Consider the following 23,120-nt stretch of genomic DNA (forward strand, 5'->3'; position numbering starts at 1 on the left):
ATATCCTGCCAACTAGTTATGCCCACCCTTTAGCTTCCAATTAGCTAATCTGTCCTTTATCCATGCTAACATGTTACCCCCATATCACGAGCTGTTATTTTGCTTTGTAACCTTTGATGTTGCATTTTGTCAGATGTTTGCTGGAAATCGGAGTAGAGTACATCCACCAGTTCCCCTTCATTGATGTTACTTGTTACTTCCTCAAGGAATTTAGCAAAACATGATTTTTCATTTGTTGACTTTGCCTGATGACACCACACTTTTCTAATTGGCCTGCTATATACTTACTTTTCTAATCAAGCTGTTCAGAGATGTTATTACACATCTCTAGAGCAGGTGGGACTTGAACACAGGCCTCTTGGTCCAGGGGTAAGGACACAATGCCACAAGAGAGCCCCTGAAGGCCTGCTATATACCTCCTAAACAATAATGGATTGTTAGTATAATGAAGAGCAATGCAATTTCACAGCAATAAACCTCAGCCCTGAAATGGGCATACCTGAATGCAATTCTAAAAACTTCAAATGCAAAATGCATCTCCTACACCCTCAGAATGATAGTGAGCATTTTGAAAAACAAGACCTAGACCATTAAGAAAAAGATGCAGCTGAATGTAACTCCACAATTCTCCACACCCTTCTGTGTGTCCTCCTCCAGGCAGTTCTGAAACAGTAAGAGGTCTTGTTCCCAACTGATGTAAGGAAGAAACCCTAATACCTGAGTAAGGAAAACTGGATGGATATCACAGTGGAGGTAAGCAACTTTATTCATTCATGGAATGAGGGTATCGCTGGCCAGGCAGCATTTATTGTGAGCACCACTGAGAGTCAAGTGTCTAGTACAGGAAGAAAGTGAATGGCCTACATGCACTGCAAGGATGGATTTGAGTGAATGACCTTAAGACTGAGATTGAAGAGTCATCCCCTTTAAGGCCCTGGCCCTTCCGTTTCTTCTTTAAGGTTCTGTTCTCCAGTTCATCAGTATTGGCTTTTTCATTTAATCAAACTTTTGCTTCACTTCCTCTTCTGTTTTAGACTGCAATGCAAATGAAAGGGAGGGAAAGTTTTTCACTTTAAGACAGAGATGGTCCCCAAAAACCTCCAGGTTTCAATGGAAGGGTTTCTGAAAGCACAGGACTGCTGTACACATCCCAGTAAATTTGCAAGACAGTTTAACCTTCAATTTAGAGATGTGTAAATTTGACTTAAAGGCCTTGACCATGAGCTTGACAATGTGTTTAACTACTTTCTCTCTACTTCCAGTCTGCACTGCTTCTTTGTTTCCATCCTGTTAAACAGCATTCTGTTTGCTCACTGCTGAAATGCTGACCCAAGTTCTCCGTCTCAATTCAATTGCTCTACCCACCCTGTTTCCCACTTTAGCAAGCTTCAATAAATTCTACATGGTGTGTAAAGCAGGACTAACTCCTCGTAACAATAACTGTTATCAGAAATGTTTCATGTCTTTGTGCACACATTGCTCAATTCACTTGTGATAAATTGAGAGATTAACTTCTGCAGTATTTACCTAGAATTTTTGAGGAGGGTCCACCTGACTTCCTGCTGCAACATTGACAGAAGATTAACAGAACTCTTGGAGAAAGCCACAAATGGCCAAAAATGTCCATGTTGCTGCCCACTGTTTCTATAGGGTTCCATCATTCTCTAAATCAAGTTACTGCAGGAATTGGAAGAAACACATGCAAATTCCGCAAACTCTGTTGAAGTCCAGACTATCTGAAGACACAGAAGTAACTTACAATAATATAAATAGAAAGTGCTGGAGAAACTCAGAGGCCTGGCAGCATCGGAAACCAATAAAGGTGTTAACATTTCAAACCTGGCATGACTCTTCAGAAGTGGTTACAGTTCTTCAGAGCCAGTTCTGAAAAAGAGTTAAATAAGACTCAAAACATCAATGCTTTCTCTTTCCATAGATGTTGCCATAGCTCCTAAATTTCTTCAGCACTTTGTTTTTATTTCAGAATTCCAGCATCTGCAATTTCTTGTTTTAATTTGAGGTAACTTTCAACTTTGGCAGAACTGGGAACACATGATGATTGATCACCTGTCACTTACCTGGGCAATTGCCTTTACTCTGAAGGAAATGGAAATGAAAATTGAATGGCCATAACGTGTAGCCAGTAGCCAATTTGATTCCACCAGTTTTTCATTCCCCACTGCCCCTTGCCCCATCAAGAGAAATGGATTTTTATTTAATTTTTGATTGTTCCTACATCATTCAATCAAACTGTACTTACTTGCAGATGTACTCAGCAGACAGGGCTTTCCCACAAGTATGACACTTAAAACAGCCAAGGTGCCACTGCCTGTCCAAAGCCACCAAGGATTGTCCATTTTTTATTTCCAGGTCACAGCCTCCACACTCTGCAAAAACAGCAAGATTAGATGAGCTCATTAAATATCTTGTTAAAAGTATATCAGAATCCTTAATCTAGTTGTTTATACATATAAACACATTTTCAAAAATCATGAATGGAAACTGTAGCACTTTACTACGTTTAAGTTCTGGCTTCACTTTCATGATCTAGCACAACCAGGACCAGTCCACATTATCTCTTTTCCACCGACTAATTATCATTAGCAATATTATCTTTCGTTTGCTAAAAATAGTTAACTACCCAATATCCAAATGAGATGTTGTGATTGCGTATCTATATTGGCCCCCAGGGCATATTATAAAACAATGATAGCTTATTTGCTGTTAAACAAGTAAGTATTAGGTAAAGGAGTTTTCTAGGCAAGGCAAATTCATCCTTGGTTGACGGACTTTAAATATTTTTGTGTTTAAAATTGATTCAATTGCGAAGGGAATTGAAGACAGAAGTTGGGGATTACGCTTCAGTTACACAGGGTACTGGTGAGACCACATTTGGGGTACTGTGTACAATATTGGTCTCCTTGTTTCAAGCAAGATATAAATGCAATGGAAGCTATTTAGAGGATGTTTGCTAGAGTAATACCAGGAATGGACAGGTTATCTTATGAGCAAAACTTGGACAGACTAGGGTTGTATCCACTGGAATTTGCAAAAGTATGAGATGACATGATTGAAACACATAAGATTTGAGGGGTCTTGACAGGGTGGATTTGGAGAGTCATTTTCTTTTGGGTGAAAAGATAGAACTCGGGGTTACCCATTTTAGACAGAAATGTGATAACCATTTTCCACTCAAAAGATCATGAGTGAAACTCTCTTTTTCAGAAGCCTGTGAAAATAAAGTCTTTGAATATATTGAAGGGAAAGGTTGATAGATTTTTGGCAAGCAAGAGGGTAATACATTATCAGGGGTAGGTGGAAATGTGGAGTTGAGGTTACAATCAGATCAGCCATCATTTTCCTAATAGAGGAGCAGGCTTGAACAGCCAAACAGCCCACACATGCTCCTAACTCATTTGCCTGTATTCCCCTCTAAAAAGAAAATGTCACCTTTGCTTAATAACTTCTCAATATTTGAACCTACAGGTAATTCTCCTATAATACAATAGTTGCGTTCTTGCATGACCTTGCGCTATAGAAAATCATGTTATAGGGAAATCGCCATAGAAAAAAATCACTATACGTGTACAGCTGAAAGTTCGCATTTTCCAAATGGTGTCCACTATTCATCAATCACGTTACAGCCAATTCGCATCAAAGAAACATGTGTTATAGCAGAACTACCTGTACACTCTCTTTATCTGGATCTTCAACTTCACCCAACTACATTGGGCTTCAAGTCTGCTGACATTCCCATATATTTTTGGATCTTCTTAAGATAATCATACATTATTCCATTGAAGGCAGCCACAGATTTCCATTATATCTATTGACCCAGGTACAAGAGAAGAATGAAGGTGTTGTGATGTTATGGAGGAGCGTTTGCAGCTGATGGTGGCACAGACTCAATTGTGCAGAGTCTCTAACAGCTGCAGCAAGCCAAGGAGGAAGGCAATGCAAGTGAGTGTATCTGACACACCAGAGCTCCTCCTGCACCGTTGCTTCATCTTTTCCCCTCTAACAAATCATTGTGGACTCTGTGTGTAGATCAGTATAGCATTCATAACAAAGTATATAATTTGATAACATTGAAGTAAATAAGTATAATCGAGAGTCATAACAGATGTGGCTACAGAATGACCAGGATTGGGTTCTGAGTATTGAGAGGTATACGAGACTTAAGAAAAAGAGGAAGGTGGAGTGGTGGCACTTTCAATCAAGGATGGCATTTGAGCAACAGTTGGAGATGATCTTGGTTCAGATGATCAGGATGTAGAACCAGTTTGGTGGTAGTGAAGAATAGTACAGGAATAAGTGGGAATGTGGTCTATGAGTACCTTAACAGTAACAATGTAAAACAAAGGATACAAGAAATATTGGGAGCTTGTGATCAAGGGACAGCAATAACCTTAAATGATTTTAATCAACATATAAAGTGGAAAAATCAGATTGGCAATAATAGCCTAAACAAAGAGTTCATAGGATGCTTTTGAGTTAGTTTCTTAGAGCAGCATATTCTGGAACCAACCAGAGAGAAGGATATATTAAACTTGGTATTGTGTAATGAGACAGTATTACCTTAAAGATATTTCAGAATACTCAGAGTAAGTATATTTCTGTACAAAGGAAAGAAAACAACCACCATCTGGATTAACTAATGACGTAAAAGAAAACATCAAACTAAGAAAAAAACGTAGATGAGTAACAAGTCAGATAAGTGGTCAGAATATAAAGAAAGGCAAAATATGTCAAAGTTTAATCAGGAGAAATAAATTACTGTATGAGAGGAAGTTAGCTGGAAATGTAAAAACAGATAGTAAGAGATTATAAAGGTATCTAAAAAGGAAGAAAGTAAGTAGAGTGAATGTTGGTCCTCCAGAAAGTGATGTAGATAACAAGGACGTAACAGATGAAATTAACAAGTTTTTCTATCTTCACTATAGAGGATAGGGAAAACAAACATACAAGTAATAGTTATAAATCAAAAGTTGAAGGAACTTAGTGAACCTAAATTCACCAGGGAAGAAATACTGTGCAAACTAATAGAGCTGTAGGCTGCAAGGTACTGGGATCCTGATGGACGTCATCCTACAGTTTTAGAAAAGGTGGCTAATGAGGTAGTAGATACTTTGGTATAATTTTTTCAAAATTTGTTTGTTTCTGTAAGGGTTCCATTGGACTGCACAGTAACAAAAGTAATTCCTCTATTTAAGAGTTATTGAAGCAAAAAATAACACACTGCAGGTTGTTTAACTTGATATCCGTTTTGAGGAATGCACTAGATTCAACGGTTGAGGTTAAAGCTGAGCACTTTGTAAACATAAGGTAATTGGAAAGAGTCAGCATGGTTTTGCAAAAGGAAAATCATGTTTAATAAATTGATTAGGGTTCTCTGAAGAAGTAACATGCACTGTCAATATGGGAACCTCATTAAGTAATGCACATGGACTCCTGAATGCAATTAATAAGGCACCACAAAAAAAATTATTATAGAAAGCATAAGCACAGGTGTAGTGGGTTACATATTAGCATGGGCAGAGGATTGGTTGACTGGCAGAAAACAGAGCATGCATAAATGGATATTTTATTGATTGATAGAATTTGATGAGAGAGGTCCCACAGCAGTCTGTGCCGGGGACCTCAACTTTTTACAAATTGTATCAACAACTTAGATGAAGGACCAAAGACATGATAGCTAAACTTGCATTTGATAAAAAGATAGCTTGGAAAGTAGATTGCGAAAAGGACATAAGGAGGTTGCAGGATGACATAGATAAATTAAGTGCGTGGGCAAGACTCTGGGAAATGGAGTATAATGTGGAAACATTTGACATCAATTAATTTGGCAGGTAGCATAAAAGGCAGTTTATTACAGAGAACAAGTGCAGAATTCTGAGGTGCAGTGGGATCTAGATGTTTTAGTGCATGAATTGTAAAATGTTAGCATATAGGTACAGCAAGTAATTAAGATGACTAATGTAATGCCGTTTTTTATTATGAGACAAATTGGACATGGAAGTAAGGATAAAAACCGAAAGAACTAAGGATGCTGTAAATCAGAAACAAAAATAGAGATTGCTGGAAAAGCTCAGCAGCTCTGGCAACATCTGTGAAGAGATGCATGTCCAGTTCTGAGCAAGGGTCACCAGACAAGAAACGTTAACTCTGATTTCCCTTCACAGATGCTGCCAGACCTGCTGGAAAAGCTTAGCAATCTCTATAAAGTATGGATGCTATGCTTCAATTATACCGGGCATTGGTGAGATCACATCTCAAATACCGTGTGGAATTTTGTCTCCTTATTAAATGATGAGCATAACTGCATTGGAGACTATTCAGAATAGGTTTACTAGATTGATGGGTGGAATGGGCTGTCTTATGAGGAATGGCTGGATAGGCTGCGCTTATTTTCACAGGAATTTAGAAGAGTAGAGATGACTTGTTGAAGTTTGTAAGCCCTGAATGGTTTTGACAAGGTGGATGTTGAAATTACGTTTCCTCTTATAAGTGAATCCAAAACCAGGGGGCACTGTTTTAAAATTAGGAGTTGCCCTTTTAGGAGAGAAACAAAGAATACTTTTCTATTAGACAGTTGTGTGTCTTTCAAACACTCTCCCTCAGAAAGTGGTGGAAGCAGGGCTTTTGAATGTGTTTAAAATGGAAATTGACAGACTTTTCTTGGGCAAGGGAATCAAAGGTTAATCAGAAGTAGATGGGAATGTGGAATTCAAAACTCAAACAGAGAAGTCCTGATCTTTTTGAATGGTGGATCAGGCTCGAAGGGCCAAATGGCCTACTTCTGCTTTTTATTTGTATGTTTGGAAGTGGATTCTGACACACTCTTTTAATGGTTGCCAAAGTGAATGGGCATGGATATCTCACTTGCTTGCTGCCTCCTTTCATCAAGTGAGACTCTGAAGCCTCCAAGTACTCATGCCCCATTAGTAAAACCTGAAGCTTTGAAATTCTAATTAAGTGGCATCCTAAATACATTAATTGTTCTTTCACCATATCAATGAGTGACATTTACCCACCTTATCATGTCCCAATAATAAAATGGGTATGTGCGCCCTCTTGTGGCACAGTGGTCGTGTCCCTACCCCTGAACCAGGAAGTCTGGGCTCAAGTCCCACCTACTCCAAAGGTGATTAATAACATCTCTGAATAGGCTAATTAGAAAATTAGGTTAAATAAAAGTTTAAAATGTGTGTGTACTATCACCAATACTAAATACTTTCAAGGGGATTGGTCAACCCTCAGTGGATACCCTAGAGGAATTGTGCAAATGGCTAGTACTGTGGTTTCTTTGGGTTTCTACTAATGGGACAGAAAGAAACTAAAGACATTCCCTCATGATACCTCAAAATATATAAATAACCAGTTTCTGTGTGTTATTTATTACACAGCTATCTACTTTAATCCAATTTTAAAGCTCCTTCCAATATAACTTTTAATATTTTGATCTTTAATAATCCAACATTATCAATTATAAAATGCACAATTTACAAAAATTATGATAATTATAGCATCGGCAACAAAATGAATGATCGAGGTAATTGCAAGATCATAGCGGGTAGGAGCTTACATAAATTACGAGTTGAATATCAATCTCCACATGGTCAAAAGTACACTAGTTCATACTTTATTAACACCAAATATCAGTAATTCTCTGGAGCAAGCTATTATTTATAACCAGACCTACATGTTTCCATGTCATTTAAACAGAGTGGGGTTATTTTTCACTACCATTTCAATCTCAGTTTGCCAGCAGTTATTATTGCTATAATCTTGAGATGATCTATCTCTATGCAATAGCAAGTATTTGTAATTTATTTTATAGTGTTACTGTATCTCTCCTCCCAACCATGAAAGGATTCTGTGATTTCTCACATCGCAAGCAGCAAGCAGGCTGGCATGTGACATTAGTGATACTAATTCAATTGCCCAACAGATTCCAGTGTGCCATTTGAGTAACTACAGTACTGTAGCACCTGCAGTCGTTGAAAAGACATAGTTCCTTGGAGGCTTTGTACAGAAATCTCAACCTGTCAATGCAATATTACTGCTGAACCAACTGTTCAACATAATCCTACCACATGTATATCTAAAATTGCCCAATGCATGAGTCACTCTTATTTGTATTTTGTTGTGTGTTCCAAATATGCTTTCAAAGGACGTACCTCAAACGCTCCAATATGAAGATAAATTACAAATGAAAAAAATAACTGGACCTTAAGGTGTGAACGCTTAGAAATAATTAAACTCACTTTGAGGTGTCTGTGCTGACACATGTTTGGCATTGGTACTCAGAGACTGAGAGCATTTCTGGCAAACGCATTCCTTCCCATTAAAAGTTACACGGTCTCCAGGAGGAAAGGGCTGCCTAAAGGATAAATAAAAATACACGCATTGAGTACAACAGTAAATTCAGTTTAATTATTAACATTTATTATAATCTCTAAGATAACAGTCAATTACAAATCTTGTTCAATCTTTCATCATTCTTGAAGTCAAGGCTTTTTCTCCAATTAGGCTGTAATTCCGCTTTGAAAGGTTCCTTTGAATATTCTGGGATTCAGTCCTGGGTCACCCAGCCTAGAAGACGAAAATTTGTCAATGACACATGCTGGTTGGACCCGTCATGTATACTGCAAAATGGAGGTCCAGGATGATAAGTATGTTCATTTTCAAGTATTACTGCCATAGATTGAATTGCAAAGCAAAAGTCCTGGGGTAATCAAAGTCATTACAGTGAATATAGTTCCCCTAAATCCAAGTCAACATTTCCTGAACAGCACTTCCCTTTCAGTCTCGTTATGTCAACATTCAAATTATTGTTCAAACCTCTGAATACTAGGAGCGCTGCCAAGTGAGTTTTTGAAGTCATTTATAACTCTGTGACCAGCTTATACTTTGTAGATTATACTCACCAAATGGCCATAAGCAGTTGGGCAATTTATGACTAACAGTTAATTGTCAGATTTGCTTATTTCCAGATACGATAGCAACTAGACATATTATTTAAGACTCAGACCAATTGCAAATTTAGTTGAAACTTATACTGAAGCTTATTTTCCTATGTGGTTTAACTACAACTGATAAGTATTATGTATGGCAGGCACTTCATGCCCACAAACATGATTTTGTTCAACATATTTCAATATATAAACAGTTGTTACAAATTATTTTCAATGTGATTTTGCGTTCAAACATCTCACAATGGAAAGTCATATGAAACCATTTTGTAACATAATTTATTGCCAAAATGAAGTCACTTTGAAAATAAATTATTTTTCCTCAGTAAATGAAATATGTAATGTTTCGAATATGTCTTCCATTAAAATTAAAAATTACATACTTCACAACGTAACCAAATTTAATTTTTGAATCACTGTCTCAGTCTGATTTAGAACATTTAATTCCACTCAATCCCTGGCTATCACCTCCACACCACAACCCCATTGGCTCTAGTAAGCTTTGAATTACTTTTCCACATTTCTACCTCATCAGCATTCTTTTCATGGTATTGCAAACCTCCAAGAACCTCCACTAAAGGCAAGAACCATCCTTCAGTGCTAGGAAAACCCAGGAAGGAGTCCAAGAACCTAAATCTCATATCTCCTTGATATTACTGATTACCAGTGACTTGAATTTCTACTGGGATTTTACTCCTTGGGCTGTAACTTTGGAAGGGAGGCTAATTTCAGCACACATCTGTGGAAATGTTTTAACTGACTACATAGTATACAGAGGGCTAGATATTACATGCCTTTTGTCAGGTGTGTGTTCATTGGATGGGTATCTTGTAAAATAGGTCGAGTGATTTTCACTCCACCTTCCCTCGACCCCCATGCTCAGCCTGATATTGCAGGAGGGTGAACATGGCAGCCTGCCAGCCATATGAAAATAAATAATTGAGGGTCAACTGAACTTGTTAAAAACTTACTGAACCAAATATTACCCTGACCATTCCACAATATGGTTGGTCTGGGCAGGCAAGTGGGAATGGATAGTCTATTTTAAAAAAGTGTTTGGATTCCTCCAAGGCCACACAACTCCTGACCTCATTCTAGCCTTCGCTCAGAAATGGATAAAAGAGCAGAATTCCAGAGGTGACATGAGAGTGACAGCCCTTAACACCAAGGTTACATTTGACAGAGTGTAGCATCAAGGTGCCCTAGAAAATCTGTTTCAATGGGAATTGAGGAAAAACTCTCCACTAGTTGGAGTTGTACCAGGCACAAAGGAAGATGGTCATAGCTGTTGCAGGTCAGTCATCTCAGCTTCAGGACATAGATCATAGAATCCCTACAATGTGCAAACAAGCCCTCCAGCCCAACAAGTCCACACCGAGCCTCAGAGCATCCCATTCAGACCCATCCCTCATAACACACCTAATTTACACATCCCTGAACACTAGGGGCAATTTAGCATGGCCAATCCATCTAGCCCGCACATCTTTGGACTGTGGGAGGAAACCCACACAGACGCGGGGAGAATGTATAAACTCCACACAGTCACCCGAGGGTGGAATCGAACCCGGGTCCCTGGTGCTGTGATGCAGCAGTGCTAACCACAGAGCCACCGTGCCACCCCAGCTCTGCAGGAGTTCCTCAGGGTACCATCTGAGGTCCAACCATCTTCATCTATGACCTCCCCTCCATCATAAAGCCAGAAGTGGGGATGTTCACCAATGATTGCGCAATATTCAGCACTATTCGCAACTCATCAGATGCTGAAGCAGTTCATGTTCAAATGCAAAAAAATCTGGAAAATTGGGTTGACAAGTGGCAAGTAGTACTTGCATCCCACAAATGCCACGTGATGACCATCTCCAATAAGAGACAATCTAACCACCACCCCTTGACATTCAGTGTTACCATCATTGAACCACCATGATCAACAACCTGGGGGTTATCATTGACCAAAAACTCAACTGGACATGTCACATAAATATAATGGCTACAAGAAAAGGTCAGAGGCTAGGAATACTGCAGCAAATAACTCACCTCCTGACTCCCCAAAACCTGTCCACCATCTACTAGGCAGAAGTCAGCAAACCTGTGGCCGAGATGATTGGCTCAACACCATCTTTCTTTGCCCTAAGTACAATTCAAGCAGTCATGTTTTCAAACACGTTTCCATTGACTTCAAACATACTTTGGGTCATTGATACTAACTCTGTCAAATGCATCCTTGATGTTAAGGGCAGTCAATCTAATCTTTGCTCTGGAATTCAGCTCTTTTGTCCATGCTTGGACATATTTTTAATTTTTGTTCAGACAGGTTGGACTTTAACCCAAGACTTCTGGTCTACAGGTAGGAATATTACCCCTGCTGCAGAAGAGTCTTTTTAAAGCCTACAGCACTTGATATTCCCAGGCCTCCCATCTAAGTGGTAATCAGGCCTGAGTCTGCTTATCTTCTGAGATCAGGCAAGACCAGGAGATTTGAGACTAATTGCCCACAGGTATTGGCCATGTCTGGAATAAGGCTGTAATGAGGTCCGGAACAAAGTGATGAACCCAAATAGAACATCAATGACAGATTATTAGTGAGTAATTCCTACTTCCTAGCGTTCTCAAAGACATCTTCGATTACATTGTTGAGAGTAGACTGAGGCAGTAATTTGCCAAATTGGATTTGTCCTACTTTTTGTGGAGAGGACATAACTGAACAATTTTCCACTTCAATTCTATGCATAGATGTCAATGTTGCAGCTGCACCAGAAGCATTTGGATGGAAGTACAGTTAATTCTGGGGTATAAGTCTTCAGCTTCATACTCAGAATCCTGACAGGGCCCACAGCCATTGTTCTATCCAGTAAACTCAGCTGCTTCTTGATCTCAAGTGGAGTGAATCAAATTGGCTGCACTTCCAGATATTAAAAAAAATTGCCGAAGGGCTGGCATTTGTAATGGTGGGGATCATAGGAGGAGGGTGTGATAGCTCATCCACTCAACACTTTCAGCAGAAGCTGGCCACATCTTTTTTGGTGGTAGCAGTTTTTGCACTCACATGTGCTCATTGCCTCATTAAGGGTGGGATGTTTGAAAGGCCCCTCCTCCTCCAGATATTTTTTAGCTGTTCGCCAAAGGACCAGCCTCAACTTGGCTGAATTTGATCACATTAATGAACTGCATTCTTCATTGTTGTTGGTACATTAAAAATACAACAGGAATAAGGTAAATGACACTTACTGAAATAAATACCAATTCTCAATGCAGCAATAGGCCTGTGCACTAATTTGTATTCATTACTGGTAATGAGTTATTCTATTCTGCCGGTGTCGGCTTTATCAATTACACTTGGAAAGGGCAGTAAATCTTCCTATTAACATTGTTCTGAAATTATTTGTGTTACTTAAAATATGTGAAATACACAGCATAATCTGCAACAATGCCATGCTCTCTACATTCTCTGCAATTGATGTGCACACTAGATATTGAGAGATTTAGTTTTCCACTGATAAATAAATGATAAGATGTCATTATTCTGCTTACGCATACAGGAGATGAATTAAAACTATAATAAAGCATTGACGTAACACAGATACAGAAGCACAGAACTTATGTTAATTCTCCAGTGAATTCTTTGTAGAAAGGGAGATCAAACTACAATGAGCTCAGTGTTGAATAACAAGCTCTTATGAATTAAATATTCAGAGAGATAAACTTGCAAATTTGCAAAGATTGGAAGTGGTGTTCTGCGGGGATCATTTGCTTATAATTTACACTAGTAAGTAAATAAGGGGAGATGAAATAGTAGTGGTAATTTTTGGATCGGGGCTTGAATTCCACCACAACAGACTGTGGAATTTGAATTTTTTAAGAAATCTGGAATTAAGAGAGTAATAATGACTATCTACTGCCATAACAACTGGCTCCACCTGGCTCACTGATGTCCTTACTTGGTCTGACTTACATGTATCTCCAGACTAACAACACTGTAGTTGACCATTAACCATTCTGAAATTGTCCAGCAAGCTGCTAAAATATGAAAGAAATAAATAAAACTAGGTGAGCTAGCACTGACACAAAACATGAGAAATTTGACCCCGTAAAGTCCTCCTTACTAGAATTTGGGGGCTCATGCCTAAATTGGGAGAGCTGTCTCTCAGTCTCATGGTATAATATCATAAAACTTTCTGGACACCACTGTTCCTGGGTGCGTCATGACCCACCAGCAGGTCAGACCTGCAGAACATCAGAGCAGAATAGTGAATTCTGAATTGTTGTATCCAGTCATAGGGAATTGATCTGGGAGTCCTAATTGAGCTAGTCAGGTCCTAAAAGAGTCGGTATAGTGTGGACCTGGAGGAACACAGCAGGTCAGGCAGTATCAGAAGAGCAGGAAAGTCCACATTTCGGGTCAGGACCTTTCATATGTTCTAAGAGAGACTGGTGCTTGACAAGGTTGTAGGGAAAAACGTATCTGACCTCATTTTCACCAATCTACCTGCCGCAGATGCATCTGTATATGATAGTATTAGCAACAGTAACCACCAAAAATCCTTGTGGAGATAGAATTCCATATTCACATTGAGAATATTCTCCATCATGTTGCGTGGTTGTATCATTGTGCTAAATGTGACAGATTTCAAGCAGAAGTCAGAACCAGAACCCAAGACTTGGCATCCATGAGGTGCTGTGGGTCATCAGCTGCAGAATTGTACTCCAGCACAATCTTCAACTTCATGACCCAGCATATTCTCCACTCAGCCATTATCATCAAGCCAGGGAATCAACCATGGTTCAATGAAGAGTGCAGGAGGACATGTGAGGAACAACACCAGGTACATCTAAAAGTGACTGTTAATCTGATGAAGCCAAAATAGGACTACTTACATGCAAAACAGCAGAAGCAGAAAGTGATAGACAGAGCTAACCAATTCCACAAACAACAAATCAGATCTAAGAACTGTAGTTCTACCACATCTAGTCCTGAATGTTGTTTGGACAATTAAACAACCCACTGGAGGCACGGCTCCACAAATGTCCCCATCCTCAATGATGTCTGAGTCATCAGCATCACAGATGTCAGTCTTTAGCCAATTTGATTCACTCATGTGACATTAAGAAATGGTTGGAGATACTGGCTACTGCAAAGGCTAAAATCCCTGATAACATTCTTACAATATTACTGAAGACATGTGTTCAGAAATTGTTGCGCCGTTACTCAAGCTGTCGTGCAGCTACAACACTTGCACCCATCTATTAATGTGGAAAATTGCCTGGAGATGTCCTATGCTCAAAAAGCAGGACAAATCCAACCTGAGATAACAAGAACTGCAGATGCTGGAGTCAGAGATAACAAAGTGTGGAGCTGGAGGAGCACAGCAGACCAGGCAGCATCAGAGGAACAGGAAATTTGACATTTTGGTTCAGGACCCTTCTTCTGAAGAAGGGTCCTGACCCGAAATGTCAGTTTTCCTGTTCCTCTGATGCTGCCTGGCCTGCTGTGTTCCTCCAGCTCCACACTTTGTTATCACAAATCCAAGCTGGCCTATTATTGTCCCATCTGTCTACTCTTGATCAACAGTAAAGTGACAGAAGGTGTCATCAACAGTGCTTTCAAGCAGCATTTGCTTAGCAATAACCTGCTCAGTGTTGGCCAGTTTAGGTTTTGCTAGGGCCACTTGGCTCTGACCTCATTACAGCCTTGATCCAAACATGGCCAAAAGAGCTGAATTCCAGAGGTGAGGTGAGAGTGACAGCCCTTGACATCAAGGCCACATTTGATTGATTGTGGCATCAAGAAGCCCTAACAAAACTGGAATCAATGGGAATTAGAAGGAAAGGTCTCTAGGTTAGGTTTATGCCTAGTTCAAAGGAGACAGTTGTGATTGCCGGAGGTCAATCATCTCGGCTACAGATCATCTCTGTAGGAGTTCCTCGAGTCTTCCTTGGCCAAACAATCTTCAGCTGCTTCATCAATGATCTTCCCTTCATCATAAGGTCAGAAGTGGGGATGTTTACTGATGATTGTCCAATATTCTGCACCATTCTTGACTCCTCAGATACTGAAGCAGTCCATTCCAAAACCAGCCAGACCTGAACAATATGATGCTTGGATTGACAAATGGAACGTAACATTCAAGCCACACAAGTGACAGACAATGATCATCTCCAACAAAAGATAATCTAATCATCAATCCTCTACATTCAATGGCATTATCATCACTGAATCTCCCACAATCAAGATCCTAAGAAGTTACCATTGACCAGAAACTGATCTGGATTAGTCATATAAATACTGTAGCGATAAGATCACGTTAGAGGCTAGGAATCCTAAAGTAAGTAACTTACCTCTTGACTCCCGAAAGCTTGTCCACCTTCTAAAATGCACAAGTCAGGAGTGTGATAGAATACCTCCCACTTACCTGAATGAGTGCAGCTCCAACAACATTCAAGAAGCTTGACACTACCTAGGAAAAAGCAGTGTGGAGCTGGAGGAACACAGCAGGCCAGGCAGCAGAGGAGCAGGAAAGCCGACATTTCCACATCTGCTAATGTGGTCTACTGCATCCACTGCTCCCGATGTGACCTCCTCTACATTGGTGAGACCAAGCAGAGGCTCGGACACCACTTTGCAGAGCACCTGCGCTCTGTGCATGACAAACGGCAACACCTTCCAGTCGCGAACCACTTCAACTCCCCCTCCCACTCCCTGGACGACATGTCCATCCTGGGCCTCCTCCAGTGTCACAATGATTCCACCCGAAAACTGGAGGAGCAGCACCTCATATTCCACCTTGGGAGCCTATGACCCAATGGTCTCAATGTGGACTTTATTAGTTTCAAAATCTCCCCAACCCCAGCCTCATCCCATGACCAACCCTCCCTCTCGTCCCTGCCTCCTTGACCTGACACAACCTGTTCGTCTTCTCTCCCACCTATCCGTTCCTCCCATCTCACTGACCAATCCCCACCACTGCCTACCTGCACTCACCTATCATCATCCCACCTACCTTCTCCAGCCCCACCCCGCCTCTCTCTATTTATTTCAGAGCACCCTTCCCCCTCCCCCATTTCTGAAGAAGGGTCCCGACCCGAAACGTCAGTATTCCTGCTCCTCTGCTGCTGCCTGGCCTGCTGTGTTCCTCCAGCTCCACTCTGTGTTATCTCTGACTCCAGCATTGGTAGTTCTTACTATCTCCAGGACAAAGCAGCTTGCTTGATTGGCACCACATCCACAAACAACCACTGCCTTCACCACCAACACTCAGTCACAGTTGTGTTACCATCTCCAAGATGCACTGGACAAATTCACCAAAGCTCTTTAGACAGCTCCAGCAAAACCCACAACCACCACCATCTAGAAGGACAATGGCTGCTGATTCATGGCAACATCACCACCTGCAAGCAACTCATACTGGCTTAGAAATATATCACCATTTCTTCAGTTTTGTTGAGTAAAAATCCTGGAACTCTCTCCATCATGACATTGTGGTTCTACCTACAACAAATGAATTCTATTGGTTCAAAAAGGCAATTCATTACCTTCTAAAGGGCAACTAGGGATAAGTAATAAATACCAGCTCAGCTAGCAACGTCTACATTCTAAGACTAGATTTAAAAAAGGAGGCTGCCAATGTACATTTGGCAAAAGGGCATAAGTTTATTATGCAAAAAAGAAAAAAAAAAACTATATACATAGCAATTTTGACAGATTTCATTATAGACAACAAAAAAGATTCATACTTTTTCCTCCACCAAAACCCTTTACAGACACTCAACCTTGGTGCTATCTTCACTTCTAACTCAACTGATAAAGTTGCAAGAATGTATTTTTGAAGTATTTCTGCCAAACATAATTCTATCTTGTCCAGACATACAGACCGGTAAGCTTACTAAACCCTTAAACAAAACCTCAGGTTTACTTGAACTGGTTTAAAAAAAACCTGAAGACTTCTTTCCAGCTTTGATGCCCTGGAGACTGCCAAGACCAACTACCCTGCTGTGGATATGGATCTTTTATTCTCTGACCAAAACCTGTTTGTGGTGCCAGTCCCTCTTTTTGTGGAAACTCAATTTTGCAATAAGCTCCCAAGACAGCTTATTAAGTAATTTAGCTTAAATCATATGCTTTCCCAAAAAATGCTGTTTTAAAATTCAGTTTTAAATATGACTTTGACCATTTTAAACTAAAGTCACCTTTGCAGACCAAAACACATTCACATCTACTTCAGAATCCAAGTTCCAAATAATAATAACAGACACATGCCTTTATCACAAGGGGACATTTCACCCATAAACCAATTTACTTACAGACTCAACACAGAGATATTAGTCCAAGTGAGGGAAAAGATCAGTACATGACGAACAAAGACATTACTAAGCGAAGTCACAGTAAATGGAGCTCATCTGTAATGATAGTTCTGAAATCACACGAATGACAGCACCACGTACAGATTATCACAAGGTCTGTAGTAACAAAGGTTGGGTTCGTAACTGATTCAAAATTTGGAGGACAATATTGAGAGGACTGCATAAGCAATGGATATTGAAAAATTTTAATGATTTTTACAGCCAAAGTAATACCAGCTTCTGTAACCTCAGATGGACTTGCTTAGTCTAAAGTCATGCCATTCAGACTGTGAAATCTACTGGAAACTTTTCAATGATTAATCACCAAGATCCTTGAAGGATTATGCAACTATGTTGTAAATATTGATGATTCAGTTGTATTTAGACAAATATGGGAGTGACATTTTACAACAGTTGAATGAATTGCTTGATCGGCTACAACAAGCAAATTTAATCTTAAAGTTGGGCAAAAGTTAATTTTCCAAAGGAAAAGTAATTTATTTGGGCTACACCATAGAACAAGGCCAAGAAGTACCTAGAGAAGCAAAAATAAGATGACCTTGTATTTTTCAATTTCTAAGACGAAATAAGAAATTTTGCAGTATATAGCCTAAGTGGACACTATCAGATGTTTGTTCAAACTTTCAGCATGGTAGTGGTCTTTTGTCAGGTTTGTTAAAGAAAGATAAGAAATTTGAATAGACATAGGAATTTCAGAGGTTTTAGTAGCACAGGATTATGCTAAGCCGTTTAAACTGGCTGTTGATGCTAACATCGTCACATGACACTGTTATTATAGGAAAATGAGATGATTATCAAATGACCAGTTACCGTTCTAACTAAAACTGAATTCATGCCAACAGAAATACTCAACAATGGGAAGAGAGACGTATAGTTTGACACTTCTCCAAAAATATTCTAGACTCTACCTATCCAACAACTCTGCAAAGATTATTATTTATACAGACCACGATCCTTTAACATTTTTTTTGAAAGGTTGCATCTGGATATGTGACCACAATTTTCAAATGAGATTTTCATTCACATTACAGCTACTTCCAGACACCAAAAAACGAGCTTGCTGCAATATCCATAAGCCACTGAGGAAGCTGAGCTTAAGGTACGTGCAATCACATCCCTTTTGAAAAAAAACTTGGTGGAATCTTATAGTTGTCTGAGTGGCCATGGATGATGGCGAGGTGTGTGGCAGAATTGGGCAAAATGTCTGGTGAGGCCCATCTTGAAGGCAGGAGAAATTTATCCCATTTTCTAAGCTTTTCACAAGTGATGTTGTGAGGTTCTTGCTAGGCAGTGACGAGTTGTTAATTAAGGGCCATTATTGCCTATTAAATGCCTTGTTGACGGCATACCTTGATATTCAGCTTTCTATTTGACCAAACTCACCAAACAATGTGAATGTCAAGAAAACTTGACACACAATGATTGGGAAAGGGGGAGGTGTAACGAGACCTGGGGATCCTTATACACCAGTCACTGAATATAACAATACTGGTGCAGCAGGTGATAGGAGGGGATGCAGGAGCAGTGGGGTCTTGCTGCAATTGGTGAGACCGTACGTGAAGTACTGTGTGCAGTTTTGGTTTCCTTATCTGAAAAAGGATGCTCTGAACAGAGTGCAATGAAGGTGTAGCAGACTGATTCCTGGGATCGCAGGAATGACGTACAAAGAGAGACCTGGATCAGTAACGCGATGAGCCAAGGTAAATGCAGGAAGGATGTTCCCAATGACCATGTTTCTGCAAATCTTGACAGATTCAGCTCGCTAAATGCTTTGAACAAACTTCAACTTGAGCATGATCAAAATGTGTCTCAGAACGATTCACAGGTATCAGCCACATGCGCCCCTCGTCCACAGACATTGGTATCCACTGTCTGCCTACCTCTCTTGACTGTCATGGTACCTCTCCAATACACCGGCAGGCCATTCATGAAGCATAGAGTTACATTGCAAGGTGCATCAGCATCTAGCACTGAAGGGCAGCTACAAGATCAATGTGTCAACAGTGTTGTCTAGTCCTTCTAAACAAGTTACACAAGTCCAACCAGAATGTTATGATTAAATTTGCCCACAATACCAAAGTGGTCAAATTACTATGAACACAAGCCAGTACTAGTGCAAAGAGTCTCAACTTTATGAGGAAACAAGTTAAAAAAAAAAGACTTTAATACTAAATGCCATCTCTAATCCTATTCGGCCCTAAGCTTACAAAAATTCCTGAGTCTGTTATAGGTTGTCGTTCTTTCCCTCTCTGTCTCTGGGTTTGCAAAGCTGCCCTTTTTCTTTCTCTCTACCTAGATGGTCAGCTGGTCTCTACCATTTGCCATACCAGTCTCCTCAGATCTATAGGTAAGTCCTGTTTTTATATTTTTTCCCCAAGCTTCTGGATTTTTCTGCAGCTTTAGCCATCAAGAGATCCTGCTTAATGGTTATCAATGGTTTGAATGGAGACAATGAGGACTACAGATGGTGGAAGCCAGAGGCTATAGGTGTGAGGCTGGAAAGGAACAACAGGTCAGACAGCATTGAGGAGCAGGTAATGTTTCGGGCCGAAACCCTTCATCAGGACATTTGAATGGCTTTGTTAATCGCTAAATATCCTGTTTAGGTTTGTTCCATTGTTTTAGGCTACAGTGTCTGGTTCTCGATTGTTAATAATCATTCCTCCTTGTTTAGTTGATAAGCTAGGTCTATCCAGGATGACTGTTGACAGGAAAGAATCTCTTGGGGAATATGACACTGTGCTAATGTCTTTAGCACCCAGTTGCTATTTGTTTCCAGCTTCTGAGAGTTCAGAATTTTACTTGGCCTAAGTACCCAGCATCACTTGCTGTCTGCATTTTAGCAGTCAGGAATCTGCTATATTTCCCTCCTTTTTAACAGAAAGAAGCTTATGCAAAAGAAATTCAAACCTAATTGTAGAAGTTGGTTTTGGTTTTTGCCAGTGGAGGCTACATGTTAATATGAAAGCCATTGTGCACATTGGTCAGGCCCATGATCATACGTCTAGTAAGTGGTATAACTATATATAGAACAAAAAGAAAATCCTGCCATAATAACCCTTCCAGAGTCATGAGGTTTAGATACATACAAAATTCAGTAAAGAAAACTCCTGTTGCCATAATCCATACAGGGTTATGATGCCTAGACAACATTCAGTAATCAGAACAAATAGAAGTAACAATAATGATAACTCTGAGAGTTCCATCTATCTTCTAACCCTTTGCACATGTGCAGGCATTATTCATAGTGAGCATGCCCATCTGTAGGGATATCTGTCTTCCAGCCTGCAATCTTAACTGCCAGTATACTGAGGTATATCAAGGTGAGTATAATTAGCACCATAGCTAGATGTGAGAGGAACCGAATCCATGGATGAATTTGTATATTAGAACCCCAATTCCAAAAGTCACCTCACCAATTGGTGGGTTGTAATGGCTATGCTTTGCATTGATTCAGGGATTGGTGGCCGCTCTTTAACTACAAGTTTTAACTTTTCCAGTTCATCAGTAATGATTTCTCATTGCTCCCACAGCAGTCTAATCTTGGTTAATCAGCCGTGAGAATCTGCGTGCTATTGCTGTGGTTACCTTAGTGGCCTCCTTCCCTAATTTATGTGTTTCCCATCATATGCCTTGGGCCTTGGAATCCATGGCCAAAGTTCATAGCATCAGTACAGAATTCCGTCCATTTGGGCCACTTTTGAAAAAATGTGTTGTTTGAGAGTGTCCTCCCATGTCGGATAAGGGGCACGTGTTCTGTTGTGCTAGCAAGCATATTATTGCCGAGTCCTTTTCTGGATTTCTCTTCCACGTCCAAAGATGGGCATGTTAGGTGGATTGGCCATGCTAAATTGCTACAGAGTGGCCAGGACGTGCAGGCTAGATGGATTAGTCAGGGGAAATTCAGGGTTACAAGAATAGAGTAGGGGGGTGGATCTGAGTGAGATGGTCTTCACAGGGTCGGTGTGCACTTGATGGGCCAAATGGCCTACTTCAAACTGTATGGATTCTATGATTCTATATTATTAAGGCATGAGAAGTGGCTGCAGCTGGGGTAAGTCTCCAACTAAATTCTTCTTGCGCCCTCTCTATGATGTATAGAACTGGAGCACGATGACCACCTTCTACAACTACCCAGAGAAAGGTCTTTAACTCTTTCTTGTAGCCTGATCTTGGAGTTTCCTGCACCTGTGCATTATATCTATCCGTAGGTTCTTGACCCAATATCTGCTGCTTGTTCCAGGTATTGTTTAAACACTTAGAGGTTTACAAAGTCATGAAGGGTGTAGATAAGGTGAATGGGTAGAAGTCTTTTCCCTAAGGTGGGGGACTTCAAGACTAGAGGGCATATTTTTAAGGTGACAGGAGAAAGATTTAAAAAAGACATGAGGGGCAACCTTTTTTAGACAGTGTTTGCGGATTGAACTTCTACAGGAAGTAGTAGGTGCGGGTACAGTTACAATATTGAAAAGACATTTGGATAGGTACATGAATAAGAAATATTTGGAGGAATATGGGCTAAGTGCAGGTAGATCAGATTAGTTTAGTTTGAGATTATGGTCAGCATGGACAAGTTGGACTGAAGTCATCTGTTTCTGTGGTATATGACTCTATGATCTGGCATTCATTTCAATAGGGGTGTCAACAGCTGCCAACATCACTAGGGATACCACACAAGAGGTAAATACCCAACCCTCTAGACTGACTTCCTCAGAGTCCCTCTATACTCTGCGACCCTTTTCCAGCTTGTGCTTTGCTCACTCTGGCTATAGACCTGGGTTATAGGCCAATTTCAGCTGCCTGTATTCTCAGTTATTCACTTAAAACCTGGCTTTCACGTGCTGTGTTTACCCTCTCAAGCACAGCTCAGGCTGAATTCTGAGGATAGCAAGCTGGTGGGTTCAACTTTGAGGACCTGATGGTCATTTCATATCGAAGTCCACCCATGAACACCAAATGCTGTCCAGTCCCCGCTTAAACAAGTTAGACAACTCCAACCAGAATGTTATGAATAAATTTGCCCAGGTATCCCACAATAGCAAACGGTCAAATCACTAGCAATACAAGCTGGTACCAATGCAAACAGTCTCAATTTTATAAGGAAAGGAGTTAGAATAGCTTTTAATGCTAAACGACATTATCTCTAATCCTGTTTCAGAGACAGTAGGAACTGCAGATGCTGGAGAATCTGAGATAACAAGGTGTAGAGCTGGATGCACACAGCAGGTCAAGCAGCATCAGAGGAGCAGGAAGGCTGACATTTCGGGCCTAGGCCCTTCTTCAGAAATTTTTCTGTGGGAGCAGGCAGTGGGAGAGAGATTTACTGAGCTGTCTTCGGAGGGAGGAGGAAAACTTCTTCAAGGTGGGCATCCTTGGAAGAGACTTCACAGTATTGGTTTCCAATGACTAGCAGACAATACTGCAGATACTGGAAGCCAGAGTTGACAAACTTGGAGCTGGACAAACACAGGTCAGACAGCATCCGAGTAGCAGGAAAGTCAGTGAAGGGTTTTGGCTGCACTGGGGACTAAAGCAGAAAAAATGTAATTTATACTGCTTCCAAAAGATGAGAGCTGAGTGCTGCAGACAATTATGGACTATAAAATATTGTTTTGTCATGGTGCCAAAATCTGGTTTACATTGTGGAGTGAACTTCAGCTACTATTGATTTGGTTTGTGTTCTTTTTTGCTTTCTGTAAATAAAAGCTCCTGTTTGTACTTGTCCAATTGTTTGTCTGTATGTGACACTACCCGAATGGGCAATGACAAGCTGCAGATATACAGTGGGCA

At 40.3% G+C, this 23,120-nt stretch overlaps 1 protein-coding gene across 1 annotated transcript in view; it reads right to left on the reverse strand.

The window, feature by feature from the left end:
- ablim2 (actin binding LIM protein family, member 2) overlaps window positions 1–23,120 on the reverse strand; it is a 320,054-nt gene that overhangs the window by 172,646 nt on the left and 124,288 nt on the right. Inside the window, exons 4-5 of the mRNA XM_048604650.1 lie at window positions 8,268–8,383; window positions 2,261–2,387 (exon numbers count right to left, since the gene is read on the reverse strand). Coding sequence (XP_048460607.1) covers window positions 2,261–2,387; window positions 8,268–8,383 — 243 coding nt within the window. The remainder of the gene's footprint in view (window positions 1–2,260; window positions 2,388–8,267; window positions 8,384–23,120) is intronic.

The sequence above is a fragment of the Rhincodon typus genome, chromosome 1 (assembly GCF_021869965.1).
Source record: "Rhincodon typus isolate 14 chromosome 1, sRhiTyp1.1, whole genome shotgun sequence".
In the NCBI taxonomy this organism is placed as follows: Eukaryota; Metazoa; Chordata; class Chondrichthyes; order Orectolobiformes; family Rhincodontidae; genus Rhincodon; species Rhincodon typus.